The sequence below is a fragment of the Pavona decussata genome, unplaced genomic scaffold, assembly GCF_977016875.1.
Source record: "Pavona decussata unplaced genomic scaffold, jaPavDecu1.1 SCAFFOLD_106, whole genome shotgun sequence".
Classification (NCBI taxonomy): Eukaryota; Metazoa; Cnidaria; class Anthozoa; order Scleractinia; family Agariciidae; genus Pavona; species Pavona decussata.
In genome coordinates, this window is record NW_028145520.1 from 146,142 (window position 1) to 162,636 (window position 16,495).

At 38.7% G+C, this 16,495-nt stretch overlaps 1 protein-coding gene and 2 pseudogenes across 1 annotated transcript; all 3 read left to right on the forward strand.

Annotated features, from left to right (window-relative positions):
* The first annotated feature begins 3,063 nt into the window (after window positions 1-3,063).
* LOC146471065 (uncharacterized) lies at window positions 3,064-6,502 on the forward strand (annotated as a pseudogene).
* A 6,417-nt stretch (window positions 6,503-12,919) lies between these two features.
* On the forward strand, window positions 12,920-13,784 carry LOC146471066 (uncharacterized; annotated as a pseudogene).
* Window positions 13,785-14,653: 869 nt separating this feature from the next.
* LOC146471067 (uncharacterized) lies at window positions 14,654-15,740 on the forward strand (the record flags this gene model as incomplete). The annotated part of the gene is made up of 2 exons (XM_085121213.1): window positions 14,654-14,769; window positions 15,362-15,740. Coding segments are annotated over 2 exons (405 nt in total), but the record flags the coding sequence as incomplete, so codon positions are not given.
* Between the last annotated feature and the right edge of the window lie 755 nt (window positions 15,741-16,495).

Here is a 16,495-nt window from a genome sequence, read left to right on the forward strand (position 1 = left end):
CAGAGTTTGTTTGTTCTAAAACTGCCTCGTGAATGAACCTTTTCATGCTTTCATTATCACTTTGTAGATGTCTGGAATCATCCTGATCATCATTTCCCCCGTGAACAGATTCCACTTCATTATCAACCATATGTAAGACTACATATGCCTTCCCAGGGTTAATCCCTTGTGTCTTGTGGTACAATGGACCAATGAAATCCACTCCAGTTGAAGAAAATGGATCAGTAAACTCTGCTCGAAATGACGGTAGAGCGGCCATCGGTGGTGCAGACAATGCCCCTGCTCTGAACTTCTTGCAGTGATTGCAGCTCAACCTTAGCCTTCTAGTAATATGTCGCAGTTGTGGAATCCAAAACCTCTCTTGCACCTTGTTCATTGTGGACTGAGCTCACCCATGCAGATTCATCTGGTGGCAATGTTCCACGACCAACTCTGCCAATCTGTGCTTTCTTGCCAGGAACATCGAGTGGTAGTCTGGGACTCGCCCATACCAACACCAGATCCCCACTGAGTCCTTCTTGATGGGAACTTTGGTTCTTTGCCTGTGTTAACTTGACCCACCACTGCTCAGCTTGTTCAATCTCAAAAGGGTTAAGGGGGCTACGTGTTTGAGCCACCTTCCAGCAGTTGCCAATAAATCTTCTAATGAATGCTGTGATCTTTAGAAGCTTCCAGTACTTGTGCTTCTGCATAAGTTCCTCGGTCCAAGTTTCTTGTGAGCTCTGATTTCCCTGTTTTTGGAGAACTGCAACATCCTTTTCCGGTAATGCTTTAGTTTGAGCTTCTGCTGTCTCCTTGACTTCTACATTCTCCGATGCTGGTCAGCCATTTAGGACCCTTCAGCCAAAACTGATCAATTCTCGCGGGAGGAACCCCCCTGGTTCCTAAGTCACTAGGATTCTCTGCTGTTGGGACGTCAGGCCACACAAGGATTCCAAGATCCCGTATCTTTGCCACTCTGTTCCCGACGTACTGTGACCATTTGCCCTTGTCTTCCAATCAGTAGAGTACAGTAGTGCTATCCACCCATGTGTGGGTCTCAACAAACGTGTTGGGGTCAAGTGCCTTAGTGGTATGATTCAGCAACTTGGCAAGAGTGAGGGCGGCAGTGAGTTCTAGGCGTGGAATCAACATGTTCTTAGAAGCAATTCTCGACTTGGAAACAAGAAGGTTTTGACTCACAGGCCCATCCAAGTACTTAGCAACAACGTGTCTGTCGACTTGTCCCACTGAGTGCGTAGTATTCTGGCCCTTTGATCCTCTCTCTGTGATCCCTTGTTCTCAGGTGTACTTTCAAGGCTGGGTACATTGCTATGCCACTGTATAGTGTGAACCCTCCTTTGTGCATGATCTGTGTTGCTTCCTCCTTAAACCGTGTGAGGGCTTCCACCTTGTTGCTCCCATATTGTATGTCGTCAACGTAAGTGTCATCCAGCAGCACCTTAGCTATGTCTGGAAATTCTTCATGATGTGCCAATAAGTGTTTCTGGAGAGTCACACCAAAATGTAAGGGCTAGGTGCTGCACCAAAGATCACTCGTGTAAGGCTATACTCAACCACCTTTCTCTCGTCCAAATTGTCAAACCAAAGTACTCTTTGGGCATCATGATCATCCAGGTTTTTGAGATTTCCTCCAGCTTCAAATTTGAAAATTCTAACAACTGATCGTGTTTCAATGTTAGCGCCATTTTGATTTTCTTATCTGAGCCCACCAAACTTGTGTTTGCGAGGATTATAAACAACTCGCCTTGTGTTTTCCTACCGAAGTTAAAGTCTCAAAAACGACCTAGTAACGTGTGAATGTACCTTTTGTCAATGAATTATTAGAACTGTTCCCTTGTCGCTTGTTCTCAACCGAAAATTATCTACAATTATCCAAGAGTCGTCGCTTTCTGTGTTCTCGGGCGAAATCTCCAATTCGTGTCCTGGCAGGGTCGCAACTTTCAGTGTGGGGAACATGTTAGAATAAGGCAGAAATTTCCCTGATGCACTGAAGAAATTCACCATTTTCCAGTTTACTGTTTAACCTGTTTATTCCGTCTTCATGCCAACCAGCCAATGCAAGAAAAACGCAGTGTTACAGTACAAAACCCAAAACCAAGTGCCTTTTAACGAGCACGTGTGTTCTAAAAACCTGAAAACCCTATTTCTAAATATGGTCATAAAATCTGACGCGTAATGCAAACTGGGGAGTTTACGACAAAAAACCTTTTCAATTTTTTGTCAAAATTATGAATGACATGCACTGGTAAATAAATTAACAATAATACAGTCACTCTTATACTTCCTTGTCAAATGACAAGTAGAAACCCCCCCCCCCCTCCCCCATCCTTGGAGAATAATTTTTTAGTGTAATTGCTCAGATGATTCTCACAGAAAATGCATTTATTTTCATTTTATTTGTTTCCTCTTAAAAGAACAACAAATCATGCCAAGGCCATTTTGAAAATGAGTGCTACAGTATATTACTCACCCAGCACAGAGTGATTATAATAACATGACACAAACCTAAAACAACTGTCCAGAGTGCGTACACTTACATTCATTCATAAATGGAATCACATATTTTGGTTAAAAGTAGAACAAAGAACAACCAAGTGTGATCTAACACACAATTAGCTATGTTAGGTTAGGTCGCATGCACCACCTGAAATGTATGAACATGTTCTCCAAGCCCTCTTTCTTTGACAATCTAGACAGAGGGGAGCCTTTCAAGGTATGTCAGTACAATTCGAGATGCTATTGTGTTTTCCCTCAAAATCACTCATAGGCATTAATTGGGTTTGTTTGGAGACAAAGTGTCAACCGTAATAATGTATCAAAAAATTACTATTCCCTTTCCACTACTTTTGGGAATATGTATTCATAATAAACTTGTTTTAAGCATGGAATGTTTACTGCCGAAGCGTCATCCCTTTCTATTTTCACAAAAGCTACATCTTTTGAAGTCCATACGACAAAAAACAAAAGAAGACCACCGTCTCAAAAGAAGGAAAGGCTGTCATTCTACGAACAAACAGAAACCTTTTTGCTAGATTAGTCTTAATTGGCCAAAGCAGGCAAATGGATCTCAGACAGTTGCTAGTCCATGAGCTGGGCCCCCTTCCATGGTTGCTGGCACTGTTTGATGGCGCACTAGTGAAAACCAAGAAAGCAGCTCTACCTAAACGTCTAGAAGATGGGATAGAGAATCTTCAACACTTGCCAACTCAAACAACGGCAGTGATCATCGACGTAATGGTGATGATTCAACCGTTGGGCAAGACACCAGAGATTCTTTACCGGATAATATTAGAAAGTCTGACAGCAGAAAATTATTCAAAAAACAAATAAATGAAATACTAATCAATATTTAAAAAATAAATTGCTCAACTTACACCTTCTTCAATTCTTGAAATAACGAAAAGCTTCTAAGTTTGTAACAATCCTGTAATTTCTAACAATATAGCTTACGAATCCTTTTTGTCCTATATATTTACTTATTTGTTTACTACTTATTAAAGTTTTATTTCAGCTGCTGCTGTTGCTTTGTTAATTATGTCAATTTGTATATGTTACAGGTCAAAATTAACTTTAGGTACTTTTTTTTAACCTAGGCAAATTTTATATTAACCTAGGTTATTTTTTTTTTAACCTAGGTAATTTTTTCCTATCAACTGTCTAAAAAAGGGCTTTCCCTTTTTTGGGGGTGTAGTAAAAAAATAGGGGCATGGTATTTTTGGGGGGTTCTGAAAAAGAATAAAAAAAAATTGTATTCTCCTGCCTTCCTATCTCCCACATCCTACCCCGGTACCTACCCCGGACGTTCTCAGTAACCACCCCCCCTGGGCACATGTGACCATACCACCCCCACATTCAAATATCAAGTAGAATTAATATTCCTTTTTTTTTTTAAACGCACTTACCGAGATTCGAACTCTCAACCTTCCGCTCTGTAATCCTTCTTCATATCCACTTGACCACGCAAGCAATCGTTGCAAAGTACCACATATTTTTTGTAATGATTAGTTATTGGTCCCAGACTCCCCTTGACCAGAACTTTAATTTATTCATACCTGCGCGGTTACCTTTGTGCATGGACTTCTGTTCTCAAACGTTTCGAAATCGCCACGTGTGCAGATGAAACGGTATTTTACGAGAAATTGGACGCCTTAAAAGCTTCAAGCAAGGGAAAAGAAAGCAAAACAACATTGTTTATTTCCGACGACTTCTACGATAACGCCAAAATCTGGCTAGGACAAGACGAACACTCGTTCGAGTCAATGTCAAAGAAAGAGTTTGCAACTGTCAAACGTAAACAGTGGACTCTATGTAAAGTATATGAAATGATTCATATATGAACTGCGGATGTAGATGAAAGTGAGAAGTGATCATCGCAGTGAATTTTCCAATTTATGCAATTGGAAATTAGAAGCCTGAAAAAAATTCAGGCTTCAACGGGATTCGAACCCGTGACCTCCGCGTTACCGGTGCGATGCTCTACCAACTGAGCTATGAAGCCACACATTGGGAGCGAGGTCAATTGTAGGTTCCCATTTTCCCGTGAGAGGAGTGAAACGATGTAAAGTATATGAAATGATTCATATATGAACTGCGGATGTAGATGAAAGTGAGAAGTGATCATCGCAGTGAATTTTCCAATTTATGCAATTGGAAATTAGAAGCCTGAAAAAAATTCAGGCTTCAACGGGATTCGAACCCGTGACCTCCGCGTTACCGGTGCGATGCTCTACCAACTGAGCTATGAAGCCACACATTGGGAGCGAGGTCAATTGTAGGTTCCCATTTTCCCGTGAGAGGAGTGAAACGATGTAAAGTATATGAAATGATTCATATATGAACTGCGGATGTAGATGAAAGTGAGAAGTGATCATCGCAGTGAATTTTCCAATTTATGCAATTGGAAATTAGAAGCCTGAAAAAAATTCAGGCTTCAACGGGATTCGAACCCGTGACCTCCGCGTTACCGGTGCGATGCTCTACCAACTGAGCTATGAAGCCACACATTGGGAGCGAGGTCAATTGTAGGTTCCCATTTTCCCGTGAGAGGAGTGAAACGATGTAAAGTATATGAAATGATTCATATATGAACTGCGGATGTAGATGAAAGTGAGAAGTGGCTTCATAGCTCAGTTGGTAGAGCATCGCACCGGTAACGCGGAGGTCACGGGTTCGAATCCCGTTGAAGCCTGAATTTTTTTCAGGCTTCTAATTTCCAATTGCATAAATTGGAAAATTCACTGCGATGATCACTTCTCACTTTCATCTTTCACAGTGGACTCTGTATCAGGGAAAAATTCAAGATAAAAATGGAAGAAATGTTATTCCAAAAAGTGAGCTCTTCAAAATCTTGACCGATGCACATTCTGCTATTGCTCACCGTGGCAGGGATAAGACAGACCATTACGTGCGTGGACATTACTCAGGAATTAACCAAGAGGTAACTGAATTATTTGTGTCGCTTTGCACTCTACATCAATCTCAACGCAGTGTGACAAGCTATATGAAGAAACCTGTTATTAAACCAATTGCAGCCGATAGTTTCCTGAAGCATGTCCAAATTGATTTAACTGACTTTCGAAATTTGCCTTGTTCGTGTACTTCAAGTCATAAATGGGTGCTTCACATTAACGATCATTATAGCAAGTATTCTTGGTTGATTCCACTGAAGTCAAAGACATGCGAGGAGGTTGTGCAAGCACTGCAAAACGTTTTTTTAATGTTTGGACTTCCACACACCTTGCATAGTGACAATGGAAAGGAATTTACAGGCAAAAAAAATGAAAGATTGCTGAGAGACAAATTCCATTACACAAGTTCATGGTGCTCCAAGAACGCCCACTACACAGGGGCTGGTAGAGCGAGGCAATCGTACTTTCAAAGAAAACTTAAGTAACATTCTTAGAGAGAAAAAGGCTGAGCTCAACAGTTGGTGCAGTGTACTGGGTGAAGCAGCTTACAAGAAAAACATAACCATACATGATGCAACCAAACAAATTCCATACGTTGCAGTCTTTGGAACAAAACCATGGAAGGAAACAGACAACAATGGTGTCTCAACAGAGGATAATGATGAAACATCAACAGCTGTCACACCGTCTTCATCATCCCAGAAAAGGCAGTTAGAAGAGCAATTGGAGCAAAGAAAAAAGATGCAAAAAACTGTAAATCAAAATCAAGAGCAATATAATGCAAAAATGAAACAAGCCAGGAGTAAAAAAACTTCCTTTAAAGTCGATGACATTGTAGCTATAAAAATTGATAAGGTAGATAAGACCTCGCCTCTTCATCCAAATGTCCTCATTGGCAAAGTTCTCCACGTTGAAAATAACTATACGAAAGTTGTTACAAGACATGGAATAATTTCAACTTTTATTTCAACAAATCGTTTAAACAAATGCACAGCTACTAGTAATGTTTTTGATTACTCCAAGGAGATTGCCTTTTCATCAGCTGGCAAACAAGAAATGAATTATAAATAAAAAGATCGGTAACATTGTTCGTGTCCAATTTACTGTCACTCTTCAAGACAATTTCTTAATTAAGTAGCACATTCCTCTGTATTGTTCTAGGTATCTTTTAACTTAAATGAGTCCATAGCCTTACTTAAGTAAAAGGAAAATCAATGAAAAGAAAATCAATGTAATGTGGCTTAAGGGTACTCCAAAACAAAACAACCCCAACCTTACACAAAAGCAAACTGAGCATTTAACTCTAATCACTAAAACTTACGGCTTAACCCTAATCACTGAAATACATCTAGTAGCCCTAACCTTCCATGAAAGCTAACCATTTGAAATAAGCACTTAACCCTAATCACTAAACTAAGGGCTTAACCCTAATCACTGAAATACATCTAGTAGCCCTAACCTTCCATGAAAGCTAACCATTTGAAATAAGCGCTTAACCCTAATCACTGAAATACATCTAGCAGCCTTAACCTTAATGTTACTTAAAACTAACTGAAACAGTATCCTTATGCAAAGACCCTAGGTAAAAAAGATTTAACCTAGTTAAAAAAAAATAACCTAGGTTAAAATTTTTTTAACCTGAATTGAAATTTGACCTGTAACATATACACCAAATTTATTTGCATTTCGTTTAGTATTGTCATACCTACCCACCTCGACTAGCTTTAGGTATTTGCGCGTAAGTATATACCTATCTTGTAACTTTCTGTTTTCAATTAAGTGTTGCTGTTGTGTTGTGTTTTAGTTGACCAATCACATCACATGATAGAACAATGAATTCCCGCCAAAGTCAATCGAACCAATCACGAGCAGTCAAAATCACAACGGTCAAAATCCGAAAAGTTCCAGTTATTTAAAAAAAAAAGGAACCAAAATTGTTATGCTGTGTCTAGATGTCCGGAAGCCAGACAGGATTTTCAAAATACTCTGTGACCGGCAGTCCGATAATTTCACAATTTCGGGTCTATGTATGCGAATAGTCGATTTATCCAGCGCCATTGTCGATTACAGTCCCCAAGTTGTTGTGTCAATTTTTCTTACCGCTCTGCACTATTTGCAAATTTCGGAATCATCAGACTTGTGAAAATTATTTATGAAAGTTTTTCCGACGATATCCAGTTCCTTGAGGGGCGAATTGCACTCGGCTGTAATATCAAGTCAACGAGTATGAGAGGGCCGCGCCCAAACGAGCAAAGACCTGCTCAAATTGTCATTTATCCGGGCATCAAAAGAACAATTGTAAAAACCCGATTTATCCTGGAATCAGTCAATGCAATCTCCAGAGTAAACACTCGGAAGTTAAATCTGAAATTGCAGTCTTCAAGCCTTGATAAAGGACCTGGAAAAAAGGTCTGAAAAAGCAAAGAATCAATTATGAATTTGAAGGCAGCCCGTGAAAAAGCAAGTAACAGCTTCTTTGAAATAATGAGACCACAACTGCGGAAGAGCAATCCAATGAGATACGCTGGGATGCATCACTTCATTTCAGATCGCAATCGCATGACTCTAAAGAAAATGATTGGCGATTGCCAATTATGATCGAGGAGTTCCTAAGTATGAGGTGCAATTACTGCCAAAATTCAGCCACTGTTATTTTTATTGTGCCTCTGTTTTGACAAATGGTGCCTCTAATATTCAGCGGTCTGGGAACAACTTTCGGTTGACTTAACCGAGGAAGACTGGGGACCAGTGTCCACATCCAAAATGGCCGACTCTGTGGCAGCTCTTCGCCAGCTTGTTGAAAGAGAATTACGAAACATCAGCAGCAGTGTATCAACAGACCCCATGAGGACCCTAGTGAAAAACGACCAAGTTGCCGTTCCTGTTAATTTCTTGGATTCGGTTGTGCGGTTGAATGAGGATATTTACGGAGACATTTTGGCTGCAAGACGTATTTTAGAAAACTTGAGCTCAACCTTCAGTACGAACTCTTCAAATCAATAGCAATACGCCAGGGCATCCTTCTCATGAAATAAGCGTCAACCAGTTACAGTCACTCATAGACTTAAGATTTACAGTTCCACAGATTACTTCATGTGTCCTCGAGAACCATTGAATGGTGTCTTGCTGAATATGGCATCTCATCAGGGCCATTCTCCACCATCACGGACAAGGACTTGGATGGCCAGATTAAAGACTTCAAGGTCTTTCATCCTAACTGTGGATCAAAGAATCTGGCTGGTCTACTTTTATCATCATAACAATAAATCAATGTTAAAAGTTTTCTTGGCTTTACTTTGAATATTAATTGTCTTTTTTTGCAGATATTGAAAAATTTTTGAAGTTTACAACAGGAAGCTCAACACCATCTCCAACTGACATTCACCAGTTGATGGTCGAGATTTCTGCAGAGGCCTCAGCAATTTTCGCCTCCACATGCTTGTTGAAACTTATCATTCCAGAGTCAATAGCTGATTTAAATTAAAAATCATTTAGTGCAAGTATGACGGCAGTAATGGATGGGCAGGGAACTGCCTTCACTGTGCCATGATTATAACTGGAAGTAGCAAATTTTAGTGTTCGATATTTTTGGTAACAATGTTTCCTTGTTGGGTTTGTTTTACAGTGTAAATTTTGTGATGGATCTACGGTATGTTTGGTTGAACCCTCTGAAATAAGTTAGGAAAGTCTGAAAATGTGCTCTCATGGTAAAAAAAAGCTAAAAAGGTGTATAATTCAAAAATACATAAAAAGAGCAAAAAGAATCATAAATTGACAGAAATATGCCCTACACTGAGTGGTCACTTACTCGCGTTCTTGTTTTTTGTTTTTTTGCATCAAAAGTAGCAAATATATCGTGGATAGGCCTGGTGAAATGCTTTTCAAAGAAAACTGTACTCGAAGGAAGAAATTTTGCATTTCAATGAGGGAGTTACGTGTAAGAGCAGTAAACAGCAACAAAATGACTGATTTTTAGAATGCCATCAGACTTCTTCAGTGTAAGCACAGGTGCAACCGCAATTCCCATTTAGCTTTTAATTCCCAAATCGCTCTCTATTTGATTATTGTATAATATTTATTGTTTCAGCAAAGGCATTTTTGTGAACAAGTTAGCCTAAAATTGAGTTGGTAGGAAAGTAATTTAACAACTTTAAATTACCCCACAAAATGCTGGAAATTGCATTACAGAGGAGCTACCTAAAATTCGAAAACAGACCCCTTTAAAGGTTTCTGCCTTTGACAGTCATTTTCCACCCCCTTCCCCCCTCTTCCCCTTACTCTCTCTCTTTTTCTCTTGCCTGGATCTACCAACTGGGCGGAAAAACCACTGTGCATGCTTGCTGAAAATAGTGCCTGTTAAAGTTTCAAAATGGCGGACAATGAATTGCATTTTTCCACATAACTCCCACATAACTGGGGACCAGTTTCTGACTGATCGCACATGTGTGCGTTGTTATCACAAATTTAACAGTCAGCTCAATTTCTTCACAAAATGAAGGGCTACTTTAGATGGTAACCGAATATTGTTTTCCAATACGTTTTGGGCATCGTTCTGTTGGCAGCTATTATGGCTGTTCTGGACGATGAGACTTCAGTGGACCTTGGATTGTCAAGGTCAGAATTTTGGTGACAGTAAGTTTGATTATTTTTGAAGATAACGAAATATGACTATTTTTTCCTTCCAATGACTTTTTAAACGCCATTCCAATGTGGTCATCTATTTCTTTGACACGAAAATCAAGTCAGTGTGTTCTTCCCGCATGTCGTTGAAACCTTCATGTCCGCTGTCCTCGGGAATGGTAGGCAATTCCGCCTGTTGTCTCGGCTAATTCAATTTGTTTATGTTTGTGTAAACCTGTCATGTAATTTTAAGTCAGTATTCTACTCCTTGTTTGAAAATGCTGTTTAAATGACTGTATTTAAAACCGTAAGTTATCGAGTTTGAAATAAACTTTTTGAAGAGTACCTTGATGTTGTTGTCATTGTGTTCAGGCTCCGCGAAGTTTGCGAATAACGGACAACTGGTTTGACAGGGTATCTGTAAAACGCGGACTGGATGGCTGCGCATGGCGGATGGGAAAATGCGGATGACAAAATAAAATAACAAATTAAAAAAAAAGAAAAAATGAAACAATATAAAAAGTATAAATATATAAATATACAGATTAACAAGAAGAAAAAAAATTGAATGGAAAATGACAACTTTACTGCGTGTTTTAAAGTCTAGCAAATCTCGTTCTATTTCGTGCTGTGGCACATGTCCGCGTTCTTTCTTCCAAGCAACACAAACGTCCAAAAGGTATGATTCATTTACAGAGATTAATTGATTAAAATTTTGTGGCCTGCCTGCAAATTTAAATCTCGCGACCATTGATATTTTCATGTGCGTAATTGACTAAAATTGTATTGTCTCATCCGAAAGTTTTAGCTATCCTGACGGGTCTTGCTGAAAGTTCGAGGACACGTAGTAGCAATTGTTTCGTTAGAAAATTTTAGGGGACGTTTTTCGCTATACCTGTGACTACAAAAATTAAGCGGGAGTCTGAGTGAATATAAACTGCTCATCTGAATATTATAGGCGTATAACCTATTCATCCAAAAACGTTAGGGGATAAAATTATACGCTCTGTCAGACCTAAATAATGTAAATTCCTGATAATACCTCATTTTCTCACCAAAAATTTTAGCAGCTTTTAGAATAGTTACGACAGACGAAAGTTTTAGAGGACAAAAACACCATCCGAAAATTATGTGAGTTATAAAACGTGTGCACATCATTCCCGAAAATTCTAGGGAAACTTGATGGTTTTCCGAAAAACCTCAAAAAGTCTGGTCTAGGGGATCGCTTGGCGAAAACTTTCGAAATTTTTAGGGAACCTTCCATCCGAACAGATATTTTACCAAAATATTCCTTTGGGTGCCCCTGTACATCCTTTTCTAGTTTACAATAAACGTTTTGTGCGCTTGTTTATTTTTTTAAGCGGACTGAATTATTATAACGTTTGCCGCTCGCCGAGGTGGCGTCTATGTGGTAAGTGACAGCCAAGTCACCGTTGCGTGCGGGAGACTCAATGCAAAGCTGTGAGCCATGATTAAAGCGTTTTTAATGCACCGTATGAATCTGTTTTGGCTTTTTTTTTCCGAGAACTTTCAGCCATTTACAAAAATTACAAACGATCAACCACATGATCATTTCGGCGGGAAAAATACCACAGTTGAGAAACCATAATGAAAATCGAGGTCCCATTCCTACAAGAGCCACAGGCGATCCAAACATGGCTGCAAATAAAGGGTTTGTTAGAGGAACGCTAGTGATAGATTCAATAACATAGTTATACCCGAACATTCTCAATGAAAAAGTCGCACTTTATGGCGTTTGTGTGTTTGTCTTTTTCTGAGTTAACGCCATTTAATCGATTTTTTTATTCCCGGTTAGAAGAAATACGAGTGAAAAACCGGGAAGCAAAGAAAGCGATACAACGAACGGAACGCAAGGAGTATTAACACGTCTTATGAAGACTACCGACTAAAAGCAGATTGATGATTGGTTTAGTGGTCTCTTTAAGAGGGAAAGTCTACTAAGACCGAGCGAAATGTTATCTCAATATCATTCTTGAGCAGCAGAATACTAATAAAACACATCCCTTAAACTTAAAACTTGTAAAAAAAAGTCGTTTTTTTAACTGTTGGGTTGCCTTGTTGTTTATTTAGGTCCTCATTAATTTAAATTATGCAAACGTCTTATTCTTTGTACATCAGGGAAACTGTTCCATTTTAGAGGCTGTGGTTGGTCAAGAAAAAAAGTGGTGTTGTGGTCAAAAGATGACATGGCCTGGATTGCCAGTATGAATGACTTGTTAAACAAAATGTTTGGCAACGATTTCCTTTCTTATGAATGGGATAGAGGATTAAAATGAATGGTGATGTCACCAGAGTATTTCCCTACCTATCAGTATGATCATGCATTGTGGGAGCAGATGTTCCCTACAGTTTTGACCAGTGTCACTTCCTTTTTGGAAAAGCCTCAAATTCCTGCAGCCATTCCAGGTAGCAGCCCAGCTAACATGCCAGCTACCAGCCCTACTGGCCCAGCCAGCAGCCTTGTCACGAGTTCAGCAACAAGCCCTGCTTCTGGTCCTATGAATACATGTACCAATCTCAGCTCTACATCTAGTCACACATTTGATACTACCAACTCTACTGGCCTAGTCAGCAGCCCTTCCACAAGCTTAACATCAAGCCCTGCTACTGGTCCCGCAAATGGCAGTTGCAGAACTACATCCAGTCACATAATTGACGCTAGAGTTGCCTTTTAACCTTTTCATGATTTAAGAATCTGTGCTGCAAAGAATAGTTCCAGAGGCCGACTTGCTATCCTGAAGCTTCCACCTGTAATGCAAATTGCAGATGATGACATCGAGTTGGTTGTTGATCCTGGGTGTCTCAACAATCTGTTACAGTCCCCAGTCAGGCCTTCAGAATCAACAATCAAAAAGGCATATAAACTAATGAATGAGGGAAGCGGTGAAGACAGCAATGACGAGGACCTCAACACTGCAGTTAAATTTGGAGATTGTGGGGTCTTCAATAGCAGAGCTCTACGCATTTGGATGGAAGACTCACGAGCTGCCTCCATTAAGTTTAGAGTGCAAGAAGAGGAAAATTGGCTGAACAGTACAAGCACCACATTAACACCTCAACAGATTAATGAAATTAGAACCTTGCTTTTTAACAGTGAACCTCAGAGAGAAATCCTTAGAATTGGTGACATGATTGTTGATGCTGAAGCATTGCAACCTTAGCTCCTGAGAGGTACCTTAGTGGTTTGTAATTGATGCTGCATGTCTGAGGCACAGCAAGGAAGCCATGTCAAGAAAGTCACATTCATTATATCTACCATCATTTACACAAACGTGAGCTTCAAGAAGGAATCTTCGCTTTCTTGAAACATTTTGAAGCCGTATCTTTCAGGCAGAGATCTGAGTAATGTCATATGGATCCTTACTCCAATCCATGTAAATGGGAATCACTGGGGTCTCCTTTGCCTTAATATGGCACAGCAACAAGCAATCTATGATGATGGGCTAAAACAGAATCCTCCAAGAAACACTGTTGAATTTGCTCATTATCTACTGAAGGCTGTCTCATGTAATTCAGAAAATAAATGGAACATCACCTTACCAATTGAGCGTTTTGGAATGCCCAGACAGCCATCATTTGGGGAAGGTTGTGCTAGCTGTGGTGTTGGTGTGATCTTGGCAGTCTATGATTTCATAGACAACCCTGCAGATAACAGAATTCCTAAATTACATTGGCATTTTCCTGGGAAGACATCGCCAGATAATTCTCTATCGCTTTACACAATGGAAATGAATAATATTATTATCATTGTTTATTGTCTACATTTTATTTATCTTTATGTCCGGAGTAAATGAAATTCACTTGCAGAAACATTCATGATGTTTTTTTAATGTATGATGGTTTCTTAGAAACTATTTTGATGTAAAATAAGCGTGAAATATTTTTGAGAAATAGTGCTGATAATCCATATCCGCCAGGAAATTGAGTGCTTTACGAAATTTTGTGATGGTTTTCAATAGTTTTCGACTGTCAAACGAAAACATTGTATTATAGGTTACACGAATATATGACTTGTACTCTGAACGTGACTTCAATCGACCAAAGTTTTTCTCACCTTGTTAAGCACCTGAAATTACGGAAAGGGATGAAAGAAGTCTAATTAAAAATTACATGTTTTGACAGCTGTAGAACATGTTTTAAGCTCTCTTTGTAAACTTGAGCCTTCGTCCGCAACAATAGGAGTTGACACATTACATAATTATAATGACCACAAATATTCTATGAATGCGGCTTTCAAATCCCCTTTAGCACTAAAATCGAGCCTCTAGCTTGTCATGTTTCGAAAAGCATTATTGTAGGAAAGTTTGTTTGTCAACTGCAAAGGTCTGTAAGTTGTATTTTATATTTAAAAGTTTCTAATTGCTACATTGTAATTGTCATTTTCCTTTTTGGTGGCAAAATTGTATTAGTTTTAACTTGTGATTCTGTTTAGTACCTGTCCATAACTTTTCAAGTGCAAACTTTTTTCCACCATTTTGTTAAACAAGCAAAGTTATGCTGAGTACAGAATTGTAAATAATTATATGGCCCATTGTTCAAGGAATGGAAGATACAAATGAATTTTCAAATATGCATTTTAAAAACCTCTATATTTTTAAACAAATGAAGAGCTCCCAGACATCTTGCAAGAAGAAGGTGCTTATCCTTTTCTTGCAGAGGTGGGTTATCACGGGGTGCCTGCAAGGGAGACAAAAGAATCAATTAAAAATGTTGTGAGGTAGGTTTATGCAAGAATAATTTTAAGTGTTAACACAAAATATTGATGAAAATTAAATTAGTTAACTAAAGTTGGCTCACAACAGTTTTAAGTTTACTTTGAAGGTTAGCAAAATTAAGTATAATTACGGTGATGTGAAACTTGAACACTGTTTTCAGCCACCTATGAATTAAATGTTCAGATAAAAGAATCATTTTACCGGAAAAATTGCAGCGCATTTTTCCCGTTGTGTGGCCATGTCCAAACTGTCCACAACATTGAAAGTGATGGCCACAAATGAATCTGTTGGAGCTTTTAAATCAGGCATCAGAGCCTACCTCCTTTTGGCCCTCACCTTTTTTTTGGGGGGGGGGGGAGGGGGGGTTAAACTTTTCTTAGCATGTCTGCAGTGCTGGGATTTCTTAGCACATTTCCATAATTTAGATTTTGTTTGTGACCTTTTATTGAGGCTTTACTATCACATACAATGAAGAAGTCCTGACTTTAAGAACGATGGTTATACATGGACTGGTCCTTTAAAATTCCAGAAAGAAATATTCTTCTTATGTATATTTGGCACCAAATCATCTGTTCATCCTCTGGTCTGATTCAGATCAATCTGCATAAATCGGCAAGTGGGGGAGGTACTCCCACAGTTGGTGCAATTACAGGAAGGTTTGTCCACATGTGGTGTCCTTGGTGCAGTGCAAAAATCACCTAAATTGTGGGAATCAGCATTTGTTGCTGGCGCTGGTTATAGTGTTACAGCCAACAACTTGATAGACGAAATACAACCTAAATTTAGTCTTAGCCAGCTGAGGAAAGACAAAGAAGCAGACAGTTACCACAATTTGTGTGAATGTATTTACAGCCTTGAAGCAAACTGTAAGTACCAAAGATAAAGTTATGTGGTCAGGCTAGTTACCTTGTCCACTAAGGCTTGAATAAACTTTAAGAATAGGACATCAGTGTTGCCATAGAAACATAGAGATGATGGCACGTCTTTTACACATTAAATAAACAGTAATCTTTAATTTTATTTCATTTTTTTTTTTGCTTTATTGCTTTGCAAGGCTGCCATGTGGCCAGCAAGTAATGCGTTATTGTGTAATTTGTTGCTTGAATTTGTAGTTTTAAAAGCATCATAAGAATAGTAAACATCGTTAGTACTGTATTGTAAGTAATTAGTATCGTATTGCAAGTAACAATATAATTGTTAGCAGCGGTGTTAGCTGTATTGTAAGTTGTGTAGCTAGTTTGTCGTGTAGGTAACTATAGTTAAGTATGCTTCTTTTTTGTTTTGTAATGTAGTATCATATAGTAATATAATTAATGAAATGCATTGGTCTGAAGTACTCAATAAAGTGTTCTTACAAAAGAAAATATTTTTATATATTCTTTTAATTAATTTTTTTATTTTTTTTAATAATTTTTTTTTAATTTAATTAAAATAAAAAAAATTAATAAAAAAAAAAAAACAGTAATCAATTTTTTGATATGAAGATCTAAACTGTTAAAATTACCTATTGTGTAACTTTGCTTTAGCCTACACCTACAATCCTGGCCAAAAATAATGGGAGGATTTGCAAAATTCATCACAAACTGTTCCCCCTCCCCCAAGCAATGTTGTTACGATGCTGTGTTGATCTACAGGCTGAATGATTCCAGTTGCTCAACATTGTTTGGGGGGAGGGGGGCTTTCCAAAAAATGCAAAGATAGCTTAATAAAAATTTTAGAGACTGGTTT